Source organism: Teleopsis dalmanni, chromosome 2 (genome assembly GCF_002237135.1).
Source record: "Teleopsis dalmanni isolate 2A chromosome 2, ASM223713v2, whole genome shotgun sequence".
NCBI classification, from domain to species: Eukaryota; Metazoa; Arthropoda; class Insecta; order Diptera; family Diopsidae; genus Teleopsis; species Teleopsis dalmanni.
Window position 1 is genome coordinate 228930868 of NC_051847.1, and position 13655 is coordinate 228944522.

Consider the following 13655-nt stretch of genomic DNA (forward strand, 5'->3'; position numbering starts at 1 on the left):
CTGAATGCTGAACGAAGAGAGTTTTCATACACACAGTGGCGGTTTAGCGAACGCAGCCGAAACATTAATACAGCTGAACTAAAACTCAAGTCTCACTTTAGCTGAGACGTTAGCTTATTATCAGTACGAACGAAAGTAAGTACGAACGCATTTAAAATCAAAATTGTTCGTGTTTCTTTCGCTTTCATTCATACTCACACTTAAAGAGTCATTAAAAGTCTAGTCAATCCTTCCGTTTTTGTATGGATTTGTGATAAGAATTGTCGTTAAATGCTGGCGACTTTTTCGGCTATATCTCAGTCCTAATAGCTCAGTCAATAAAATGAATTTCAAAATTCTGTTACACCCATATTCTTCAGTTGTTGTTTTAAAGAAATTGATTTTTGCACTTGTCACTCAAGACAATGGCTCTGGCTGAACTTTCAGAAAGGATAAAGCTTATACATTCCTTATGGAAAAACCACCCTAATAATTAGTATTTCTTCTAAGTCTATGTCTATGTTTTTCAATCCCCAGTTTTTTTTTTTCTTGACAAATATACATTTATTTATTGTATCTTTTTTACAATGAGGATAACAAGAAATTTTAAAATCATATCACTAATTACCTAATATTACGATTTTTATTTTAATTATACATTGTATAATATAAAATAAAATAAGTAAACCTCATATCACGGACCTCACTTAAATCAATGGGTTAAATTTCACTGGAGTGAATGTTAGATGGTTTATAAAGAAAGCAATTCAACTTTATCAGATTACTAAAAAGAAAGGTGCGGTTTTTACTTCAAGCTATGGAATGTTAATTAATGGTTGTACGGGTCAGGCAGAAAGTAATGGATAGAAGTGCGAGACATATTGTATTTTTTTCTTATATTGTTAAATTCAGCTTTAACTAAGGGAATTTGTAGATCTCGGTGAATACTTTCATTCCTAATATACAATGGCGTAACAGTAATTGTTCTCAGTATTTTTGACTGTGCGCTTTGGGTAATTTCCATATTTGAAGCATTAGCATTACCAAATAGCTGAATACCATAAGTCCATATTGATTGTATGATACTGTTATACTTTAGGCACTGTAAGGATATGTTATTAATGTGCCAGTGCAACTAAGAGGCTTGGAGCTTTATTAGTATTTTTTGACTTTAATATGCTTGCGCCAAGTTAGTTGTCTGTCTAGGTGAATACTTAAATACGTTATATTATTAGTATTTAAAATTTTAAATACTTAAATACTCGCAAAGCTACAAAACTAGCTATAAAACAGATAAACGGAAAATATATCTTATAGGAAAATAATACATGTCTTATAAATATGACTTATATATATTAGTAAAATATATCTCATATGTGTGTGGAATATGTTTTGGTATGTAATTGCTGCAGTTATGTGACTGTGGAACATGCTTCTATATGGTATTCTAGAAACATCATTTTTTCCGATATGGACTCCCATACCATATTTGTATATAAAAACAACAGATTTGTTCAGATTCACTTTTGTCAAAAAAGTTGGACTGTTTTGAATAAATTTAAAAAACTGTTGTTGTTGATCATACTTTTTTTATAATTCATTCCTAATAAGTGATTGCAATTCGTATATGTAAACTACGTACCTTCGGCTGATATGGGAAAAAGCATGAATTGTATCTCAACCATTAGATTGTATTATAGGTATTTATTATAAATAATAAACTGAATAGGATTATTTTCAGAAGCAAAATATGAAATTCCTATCAATGCTTTTTCGCCGGTTGTCTTTGAATTTTAATAGACCAACTAGAAGTCTTATGAGTATATGTTGAATGTGCATGTAAAGCATTGTTCTAAAATTTCGAGATGAATATTCAAAAGATATATAAATTATTTGTAAAATATTAGAACTGAGAAATGAATTCATCGTCGTAATTGTCACTAGTCGTTAACTTTTCATCTCTTTTTCTCAAATTGCAACTGCAAAGAGACGAATATTTCATTGAACTGTTAATGAGCTGTATTATATGATTCTTTCAAATATTTCAAATCTTCCCTTCCTCTCTAAGCATTATCTTCCACAATCGTCATTTGCATAACAATCTAAGCTAATAATTTATCACAGATTTGAATTTAATTTGCTAAATTATTTATTTTGCACCAAATTAGCACTCATTAATTTACGGTAGTTGATTGGAATAATTGCTTTAATGTTTGTGTTTCGATACAGAAAAACACTCTAAGATTAAAATGATTTAATTGAATTTCTCTCAAATAAATGATGATGTGTATTGTTTTACATTTTTACAACGTTTTCAACTTTTTCAAATGGACATACATGCGATCATAACTACAAAAAATAATTTGAATGGTGCGAAGAAGTTAATTTGTGAGCTTCGAGCACGAAACGATGATTGTGATTATGATAGTCACAACAAATCTTAAAAATAAATTGTTATATATATATATATATTTGAAAAAGCCGGCACCACATCTCAGTCAGTATGTTTATTAGAGAGAAATTGTATTTGCTCTTAAAGACGGTAGGTATTTTATTTATAAAAATATATTTAAGAATCACACAATATTCTTCTGAGAAATATTATATCTGAAAATCAAGTAAATATATATCGTTTTCATTAATAAATATTCTCAAAACTTATTTGTTTAGTTTTTGTATTATGAAAGCATCACCCTTTCTAAACGATGTTATCGTTGTGACTTTTAGAAAATTCGTTTTTTAGAAAATCTTCTTTTTAGAAAATTTTGCTTCCAAAAATTAACGCAAAATTGCAATTTGCCACAATTCACTCAGTAAAGTGGTGGCAACCCTATTAAAAAAATTTTGACTGACACGATTTAGGGTCGTAAAAACCCTACACATTGTTCTTGTCCTGCAACATTACAGGACTGAATGACGAGTTTTCATTGTTGATTCCTCGATTCTAAAGAGAGTAATTAAAAAACTTAGATAGACTAGATCAATTGATGATGCTTAACACACTGGTCTCCCAAAAACAACCCACTCAAATGACACAGTGCTTTATGCATAAATTGTATGATATCGATGTGGACTCCATGTTGTTTCAACACGACAGAACCACATGCCATAAAACCTGCTAAGCAGTTCAATACTGTCTTTCCTCGGTTGGGTAATAAGAATTGACCATCTATATCGTAAGATTTAACATCATTGGAATTCTTTCTATGGAGTTATTTGAAACTAACGGTCTATGACAACAAGCCCTCACGCACGCTTGCATTAAAGGAGCAAACTCAAGGTTGTCTCAATGAAATTCAGTCATATTTATGCGAAATCGTCTTGAAAAACTTCAGCTGAAGCCATTGAAGCCAGTTGTCTTATATATCATTTCATAGATAATCCTATAGTCTTCAATAAAACAGTACTTATTTTGGGATATCCGCTATACGATAAGAAGAGCGCCATCGGTCAAAAACCTCAACCATTTTAAGCAGAGTTCTTTTTTGCCTTCCTCATTATATGAGTTACTTGCTCTTATATAATCTGATGTATTACAAAAATCTGATACTTCAATATCCAATTACTGCATTAATTTCATGAAGACCTCGAATTTTAGAGTTTCTTTTCGATTTCTAGTTCATGATATAGTAACGCTAATAAATCGTTTAATATAAATTTATCGCTACTGAAAAAACTGAGCAATGAAAATCAAAGTCAGAAGAAATTTTACGCACAATACTAAATTTGTTGAGTATTGCATAAAATCAGTTTAAGTGGACAACTTAACCTACTTTGGGCAAAGACACTTAACTACGTAATTCTAGATACAATGCGTATTTACGTATTTGCGTATTTGTAATTCATTCAAGAACATCTCATATACAATGCCAATAAAACATATATTGTATATGAAAAAGTTTCATTAAGAAATACATATTGTTGTTTATTTTTTGTACTTCAAATAAAGTAATTCAAATCAATACAAAAGATATTAAACACATAGTGCTTTGTTGCAATTCAGTTTGAGATATTTTATCTCAACACACTATTTTACTTGGAAAAGTATAAAATGCATGCGTTGATCAATTATCAAAATAACTTCAAGATTTACGATTCGAAAATATCACCGCTCCTTAACTCGACATAGGTTAGATTAGGTTATACCGGTGTTCTCTAGTAGATCCATTTAGGCCTATTGGCCCTTTGTGTGACCGTATATATAGGAAAAACTCAGGGTTTAAAACCACCTATTATGTTGTAACTATTTGAGCCAGTGCACTAGAGTAGTTTTACTCTCTATTAACTTCGAGGTATTTTCAAGATACCTCTTTACACCTTGACTGGATTATTGTTTATAAACTTCATCAGACTAAGCGATAATTGATCTCAGATCTGCATACCTCCTCGAGGAGCCTGTAACCATTCTGAAATTCGATAACACGGTGTTGATAAGCCTGTCAATTTTCGTAAATAATTTCAGGGCTCTATTCTTATATACTTTTAAATCGGATTGCGACAGATTTGATTGAAAGGGATACCTAATCTTCTAGCATGGTTCCCTAGTTTACACTGACCTATAAGTAAACCTACCAAGAGACTGATATCTCTACGGGGTATCTCAATGAGAATTTTGGATTTCCTTTTATCGGAACGTGATCAAATTGCATACGAAAATCTCCTTATGCTTTTCATATTAATTAATCGTACTGAGTCCTTGTTTAAGAGATAAATTTTGAAAGTAATATAAAGACTGATTTTTTCGTAATTGATTTTTATATTGTGACATTGACAACATATTGAATTGGTGGGAAAATCATCATGATAAGATCTATCCAAGAGCATTGTTTAAGAGTAATGGATTTATTTTTCCTAAAATACTATTCAATAAAACCAGCTTAGTCGACAATTCGAAAATGGAATGGAAAAGCCACCATCTAGAGTTCGCACAGATAAATATTTCAGCCAATATCAAAGAAGATTCTGATTTATCAAGTTCGAAGAGCGGTTGGAAAATTTTAAACAAGGATATTGTTTGAGGTCTTTGCAAGTTTTGATTGGTGCAAAAATTGAAACCGCATAATCAAATTTTGTAGTGTGATTTTCATGAATTGGAACTTTATTGGTTAATAGCCGACTTAATTTGATATAGCAATATTTTGTTCAGATTTTGATTTCAAAGAGATGATGCCATATGCAATTCTTATCGAATTTGATGACAAAAATACTTTTCCCTTAAACTTTCTACCAAGATCTTTAGATCTGGAGCCGCTGGACCAGTTTTTATAGAGATACTTCAAAACATCGATATATATCAATATGTAAGCCAGCATCTATGTCAAAATTGGTAGTCAAAATCGCTAGCACTATTCATGTATAGTGCTATTTGAAATACTATTCGTATTCTCAAATCTCTTTCTATCAGTAGCTATTGATTTTAAAAAATTCGCATATATCATTTTTTGTTTTATTTAACAAAAAATTTAATGAAAGTGTTTAATTTAATGAAAGTGTTTCATTATGACCGGCACGACTCCTCCCAACGCGAGGAATGATTGTGACTTACTTATTCTAGATGTTTAGCTGTGGGACAGATGTCCTATGCGAGGTTATCGGTGTATTAAGAACAAGTTCTACGTCTATAGTTTAAATTATGAGTTTTTGAGCAAGAATTATTTTTACGTTTAGTATTTTGAATTTTATTTTACCACTCCCTTCTCTAAAGCACATATGCCATCTTTCATATTATTGTTGGACATTTTTGGATTTGTACAGTATGCAGCATCATATTGCCAAGAGACATACAAATATTTCTATGTTTTTGATATTGTCTAATTAGCTTTTATGCGTACATATGTTAGGGCGCTACTTTAATTGAAAACATTTTCACAGCATACTTTCAGGCAGATTTTATAAATATTTCTTATCTTATTCCAATAAACAAGAAATTCAGAACAAAACAAAATTCAAGAACTTTTCTGCTTCTTACTAAAATTAATTGTCTTTTTTCCTTCCCTCAACAACAAACAAAACAAAAAAACGTTTTAAACGGTGAACATAAAATTTTTATAAATAGATTTATTTCATTATTATTAATTATTTATATAATGAATAATGAATAAAAACCAGAGTGTAAATTATTTAAATAACCAAACGGTTGTGCTCTGATGTTAGGTACAAAACTTATATTCCAAATAAAAAACGTATAAATAATTTGTAAATTTTCCAAATTTTGCCGTTTATGGATTTTTTAGATTTTTTAAAGACCTTGACCACTCAACCAATCATCTAGAAAAATCAAAAAAAATGGACCATCGTTGAGAAAACCCAGCGAGTTAAATTAAATATATTAAAGTGTTCTTTACATTAATTGAATTGCCTTTTTGTGTTAAATATTTCCACACAATAGTTCAGTTCAGTCTTATCAATTTAGTCTATTCAATTCTCAGTTAATCGGGAAATAAATTCTCAGTTAATGTATTTGAGTTAAAGTATGGCAAGTGTAGGTGAACACCTGCCCGCAGACTATTTGCAATTAACTAGTTTGACGTTACCACCATTGGATAATGTCAACGTCTTGTTCGTGACAACTGGTAAAAATGACTTATTTATGAAATTTAAATCTTAAAATCTTAAATCTTTAAATCTTAATCTTAAAATTTAAATCTTAGATTTAAATCTTAAATCTTAAAATCAAGTCACTCGTTAGTGAATTAGGAAGTCAAACACCCTGAAACAGTTTGGTTTATAATAGCTTAGACGCAGAAGTGACACAGAAAATGTTCGGATTTCTTGTTCAGATACTATTAAACCTGCAGAAGACATAGGAAGACTTGTACTCAGTACGCATGTAAAAATGGTTAATTTTTAACCCAGTGCATTTCTTTTTTCGCGGGAAAAGTTCTTTGAGATGAAATGATCTATTGGCAATGACATGCATCTTTAAGATCTTTTTCTGATATTGATATACTGATATTATTACAAAAATTAGAATCGAAAAAATTAGATTCCTTTAATTTTTATAATGCTATATAATGAGGCCCTATGCTCCACTTAGAAGTAGATATATATATAGAAGAATGATGTGTAGTACAATTCAATATGAGACCCTATACTCCACTTAGGAGAGAAAGACAGCAAGAAGAAGAAGAATGGTATATAGTACAATTTCATGAGATGTCCTATGCTTCACTTAGAAGAGAAGAGCTACAAGAAGAAGAAGAATGATATATAGTACAATTCAATGAGAGGCTCTATGCTTCACTTAGAAGAGAAGAGCTACAAGAAGAAAAAGAATGATATATAGTACAATTTCATGAGACGTCCTATGATCCACTGAGAAATAGATATATATATATATATAGAAGAATGATATGTAGTACAATTCAATATGAGAGGCTCTATGCTTAACTTAGAAGAGAAGAGCTACAAGAAGAAGAAGAATGATATATAGTACAATTCGATGAGAGGTCCTATGCTCCACTTAGGAGAGAAAGACAGCAAGAAGAAGAAGAATGATATATAGTACAATTCAATGAGAGTCTCTATGCTTCACTTAGAAGAGAAGAGCTACAAGAAGAAGAAGAATGATATATAGTACAATTCAATATAGTTCAGTGTAATATATTGTAAGTAACGAACGTAAAGAATGATTTTCAAGTGAAGAAACACCCTACTAAGCTTATAGCATTAAACTTTAACAATTAAATATTTTTAGCTTAAGTATTTTATTTTTTGAATTATTTTAATTTATTTATTTATATTGTTTTAACATTTTGTTTGTATAAAAATAATATCCATATAGATTATATAAAAAAAATACAACTTATTTAAATGTTTACCATTTGTGCTCAGTGATGTTAGGTACAAAACTTATATTCCAAATAAAAAACGTATAAATAATTTGTAAATTTTCCAAATTTTGCCGTTTATGGATTTTTTAGATTTTTTAAAGACCTTGACCACTCAACCAATCATCTAGAAAAATCAAAAAAAATGGACCATCGTTGAGAAAACCCAGCGAGTTAAATTAAATATATTAAAGTGTTCTTTACATTAATTGAATTGCCTTTTTGTGTTAAATATTTCCACACAATAGTTCAGTTCAGTCTTATCAATTTAGTCTATTCAATTCTCAGTTAATCGGGAAATAAATTCTCAGTTAATGTATTTGAGTTAAAGTATGGCAAGTGTAGGTGAACACCTGCCCGCAGACTATTTGCAATTAACTAGTTTGACGTTACCACCATTGGATAATGTCAACGTCTTGTTCGTGACAACTGGTAAAAATGACTTATTTATGAAATTTAAATCTTAAAATCTTAAATCTTTAAATCTTAATCTTAAAATTTAAATCTTAGATTTAAATCTTAAATCTTAAAATCAAGTCACTCGTTAGTGAATTAGGAAGTCAAACACCCTGAAACAGTTTGGTTTATAATAGCTTAGACGCAGAAGTGACACAGAAAATGTTCGGATTTCTTGTTCAGATACTATTAAACCTGCAGAAGACATAGGAAGACTTGTACTCAGTACGCATGTAAAAATGGTTAATTTTTAACCCAGTGCATTTCTTTTTTCGCGGGAAAAGTTCTTTGAGATGAAATGATCTATTGGCAATGACATGCATCTTTAAGATCTTTTTCTGATATTGATATACTGATATTATTACAAAAATTAGAATCGAAAAAATTAGATTCCTTTAATTTTTATAATGCTATATAATGAGGCCCTATGCTCCACTTAGAAGTAGATATATATATAGAAGAATGATGTGTAGTACAATTCAATATGAGACCCTATACTCCACTTAGGAGAGAAAGACAGCAAGAAGAAGAAGAATGGTATATAGTACAATTTCATGAGATGTCCTATGCTTCACTTAGAAGAGAAGAGCTACAAGAAGAAGAAGAATGATATATAGTACAATTCAATGAGAGGCTCTATGCTTCACTTAGAAGAGAAGAGCTACAAGAAGAAAAAGAATGATATATAGTACAATTTCATGAGACGTCCTATGATCCACTGAGAAATAGATATATATATATATATAGAAGAATGATATGTAGTACAATTCAATATGAGAGGCTCTATGCTTAACTTAGAAGAGAAGAGCTACAAGAAGAAGAAGAATGATATATAGTACAATTCGATGAGAGGTCCTATGCTCCACTTAGGAGAGAAAGACAGCAAGAAGAAGAAGAATGATATATAGTACAATTCAATGAGAGTCTCTATGCTTCACTTAGAAGAGAAGAGCTACAAGAAGAAGAAGAATGATATATAGTACAATTCAATATAGTTCAGTGTAATATATTGTAAGTAACGAACGTAAAGAATGATTTTCAAGTGAAGAAACACCCTACTAAGCTTATAGCATTAAACTTTAACAATTAAATATTTTTAGCTTAAGTATTTTATTTTTTGAATTATTTTAATTTATTTATTTATATTGTTTTAACATTTTGTTTGTATAAAAATAATATCCATATAGATTATATAAAAAAAATACAACTTATTTAAATGTTTACCATTTGTGCTCAGTGAGATTTGTGGACATCTTCTGCTGTAAACATGAGGCTGCTGTTATCAGTGAATTTGTACCCATACTTGTGTAAATATATTAATATATATATAAATAAATATAAATGCTAAATGTATTTATTTACTGCAGTTCGTACTGATAAGTAAAAATATACACACTCAGCCACATACTTAATATAATATTTTTGTATATGAAATATCTTAGTTTGTTGCGCTTTGGTTTAGCTTTATTGTCTTAATGTTGACTTTTAATATTAATTAACATCTGATAAGCAGACAAACATTTTGTAAATAATAATTGAATGTAAATAATTGTGTGCTTAATATAGGAATTAATAATGATGAATAAATTAAATCTCTAATGCCTACCTAGCCCAGTTCATAAATAATTAAATTTAAAAATTCGCTCTGAATTGTTTTCTCATCAAGTAAACACGTATAGTGCAAACGTAAGTACAAATATAACTAAATATAGATTACAAATATATTATAAATAAAAAAATAAAATCGTAGTATAATTCTTGTGCAGGCCGCTTCTTCTTCTGTCTTCAATTAAGCCGCTTCTCCGTTTGGCTTTCCATTTTTACCCGCCATAATGACTGCTAGCTCCTCTCCATTTTCAGCGACATCGCATTTACGTTGCTTCTTACCAAACATCTCCCCATCCGCGATTGTTTCCAACATAGGCTTGTTGTGCGTCTCTGGTAGCAAGAGCGACAGCAAACCACCTGTAAATGCTAGAGCACCACAAATGATCAGAGGTAGTGGACGCCAAATTTGACCAAGTAGATTCAAGTAGGGAGCCAAAATGCCACCAACCCGCGCCATCATTGACGATGCACCTAAACCTACATTGCGCACCACTGTTGGAAATTGTTCAGCGGAGAAAATGTAAATTGTTCCATAAGCGGCAGTGATAGCTAATTTTCCAAACATAGCAAGCGCTATAATCAGCCAGTTCGTATCAGCAGGCACTATAACAGTTAATAATAACGCTACTCCCGCAGCCAACATGCAACCACAAAGTATTGTACGTCGTCCCCATCTGTTCAGTGTAAAAAGCAAAAAGGTATATCCCGGAATCTCAACGGCACCAGAGATCATAAAATTTAATAGCACATTGCCTCCCAAATTATTAGTATTCCAGGAGAGCCCATAATATGTGCCACTGTTCACAAACCAATCGAAAAATATGAGCAACGTTTTACGACGCAAATTCGGATACTTCAGCAGATCGAATACATTTGGTGCTTTTTCATTTGGATCTTTTGTTTCTTGCTTCTTTTTTTCTTCCTCTTCATCGATGAGATTGTCATAAACTTCTGATGGTATTACGACTCCATTTACTTTAGCCGCTTTCTGTATAACAACAACTGCCTCTGATTTACGACCTTTAGACAGCAACCAACGTGCAGATTCTGGTATAATCCAATGGTAACACATGAAAGCTAAACCAGGTAATGTCAGTGCAATCTGCAACCAACGCCAGTCATGTATGAAATAAGCAAATCCTGCAGTCAGCATAAAACCAACCGAAAAGAACATTTGACACGCAACGCCAGCAAAGAGACGCCTTGAAGGGCCCACCATTTCCATGGCTATCACATATGCCACAAGAAACACGCCAGAAGTAGTAGCGCCAATAATCATGCGAGATATAGTGTAAGTAAAATATTCCGGTGCTATGCCAGCCAATATGCCAAATATCACTTGAATGACAAGTGAAGCAAAAAATATGGGTTTACGTCCATACTTATCGGAGAGCTGACCAAAAATAATGCTCCCCAGCAAGACACCAACCATAAACAAGGAGTCACTAGTCGCTGCCAGTAAACTGCGATGACACACCATGTTCCATTCAGTCACTGCGCTGTTCTCGTACTGAGACTTGTCATACACATAAGCGCTGCATTGCGCAGTGCCATTGGCACTATTCGGCGTGCTGCCGTTCAAATAGTCAAACGTATAGTTCGCATTGTAGTACTCACAAGTCTGGAATTTGTCCCCTAATTCTGTTGGTGGATAGGATAACTTCCATATATGCGCTGGCAGTTCATAAGAGACATTTTGCTCGTGTTCAAAGGGCAGCACACAACGGAAATCTGGTTTCGCCAATAGAAAAACACCAGCTAGCTTATGAAAAGCGCACGATATCGCGGGAAGGCAGAGAAGAAAGTAAATCTGCTTTTGATATCTGCCGAAATCGCCTAAGTAACCAATTACTTCATCATAGCCCATCTTGTTAAGTTCGAGTTATTCGAGATGATAGAAACTCGAGCGGTTCCCGCGTAAAATTTAAATTATTTTCAATTTTGATTCAGTTTTGTTTTATTTTGTTTTTAATTTGTTTTTATTTTGTAGGAAGCCGAAAATGCGTAAACTTGACACTGAAAAGCACGAAAGCAACAAAATCGCTAAAACAAAGAAAACTGAAGTGAAAAAATTTCAAGCAGAACGAATTCGACGTCTGTTTGTGAGTTTATCGGTGTGCATGAATCACTACATGCGCACTCGACGCCGTGTCTTTCGCTCTCCGCCTCGGTTCTCGGCTCTTGGCTCTTGGCTCTTGGGTCTTGCCAATTCGAACACAGTAACGCGTTGGCTAAAGTACGTGGTGGCGCGTTCTATTGTTGGCTGCACAGATTAGCGAAGATAAGTTAGAAAAGTCTTGCTAACTACGTAGATAATGCCGCCACCTCATGCCTCATGCCTGTTGCCTGTTGCGCTGTCGACTACTGCACATGTTCGGTTTGAAATAGGCCAACAGCTGTGCTCATACAACAATTCAACGATTAAACGATTCAACGATTCAACGATTCAACAAGTATCTCACAGGCACACTGGCATCATTTCATACGGCATTCGCACAACAGATTGCGAATGGCTTTGCTTTTTGCAAGGTAACGCGGCGTATACGTAATCGTAACTATGTGAATGTGAATGTCTTCGCTGCGACTGCTGCTTATAGCAATTATCTATTTCTTGTTTATTAGAAACGCAGTTGGTAGTTCAATGACCAACGCTTACTTCACTATACCGCACAAACCGTTTTCTTTGCTATTCCTTCAATCAGATGCTTGTATCATTATACCGCGCACAACAGTCTCACGTCCGCATTTCACGTCCACAGTTCTTCACAAACTGATTTATGTGCTTGACTATCAAACTCACTTAACTCACTTAACCAACAGACCACATTGTGCGAGCCATCATATTTTCACTCAAACGCAAATTGTATCTCTGTTAGATTTCTATAATCGCCGCTAGATACGAGTGAGTGTGTATGAGTGCGAGACTCTCGTTCAGACTCTTGCAATCTGCACGTGAGTGAGTGAAGACTATTCAACTGTCAAAAGAAACATATATAATGGCAGCACACAAAAGCTCGCACAGCCTCTGCAACTCAACTCAATAGGAACCAACAACGCACGATACATTCGCTAGATACATTTGCTGTATGAGTATTACCGCTTCACTGATTAGATACACATGGCGTGACTGTGCAGATACCTACGCTGATATCCTGTGTACTACTTTCTACTACTTCCTAACGTTCTTCCGCGTTTGTGTTAGGGTGTACACAACACATGACCTCCGTATGGCTGTAGCACGATTATTTTTCCTCAAAGCCCGCCAACTCGTAATGTCTTCTCTACGTATGTAAATCCAATGGCCTTTGATACTAGAAAAAAAAACTGTTCACTTAAAAATATCCACAAATATCCACAATATGGGAAAAAAGAATAAAGAACAAATGACACCATTATTTTTGCCATTGCCGCTGATTAAGTTGAGATAGTGAAATATAAAAATCAATGTCGAACGACATTTTTTCAGTACAACATGTAAATATCTACTCATATATTTATTTATAAAACTTCAAACGTGCTGAATTAAACATTTAAAAAGTGAACACTACTCACGTAGATGAGTAGTAGTAGTCCAATACTTCCTTAGTTAGAACGAAATTAACTACATTATTTATTAAATGCATAAAATTTTAACTTAATTTAATAGTTAATTATATTTAACTATTTTTTACTGTATAAAAAAACTCTTGGAACTTTACTTAATAATATTCGTGGATCTTAGTCAGTTTTCTTAAGATGGTAACTATATAACACAGATACAGAAGTCAATAAAGACCCTGTGTA

The 13655-nt window shown here is 32.6% G+C and overlaps 1 protein-coding gene across 1 annotated transcript; it reads right to left on the reverse strand.

Annotated features, from left to right (window-relative positions):
• Positions 1 to 9418: 9418 nt before the first annotated feature.
• Positions 9419 to 12643, reverse strand: LOC119678185 (organic cation transporter protein-like). Its single transcript, XM_038089884.1, has one exon. It carries the CDS (start codon positions 11737 to 11739, stop codon positions 10054 to 10056), a length of 1686 nt encoding a protein of 561 aa, XP_037945812.1. The 5' UTR covers positions 11740 to 12643; the 3' UTR covers positions 9419 to 10053.
• Positions 12644 to 13655: the final 1012 nt, after the last annotated feature.

Coding starts and splice junctions, on each gene's coding strand:
- LOC119678185 (XM_038089884.1), bottom strand. CDS start 11,739: ATGGGCTATGATGAAGTAATTGGTTACTTAGGCGATTTCGGCAGATAT.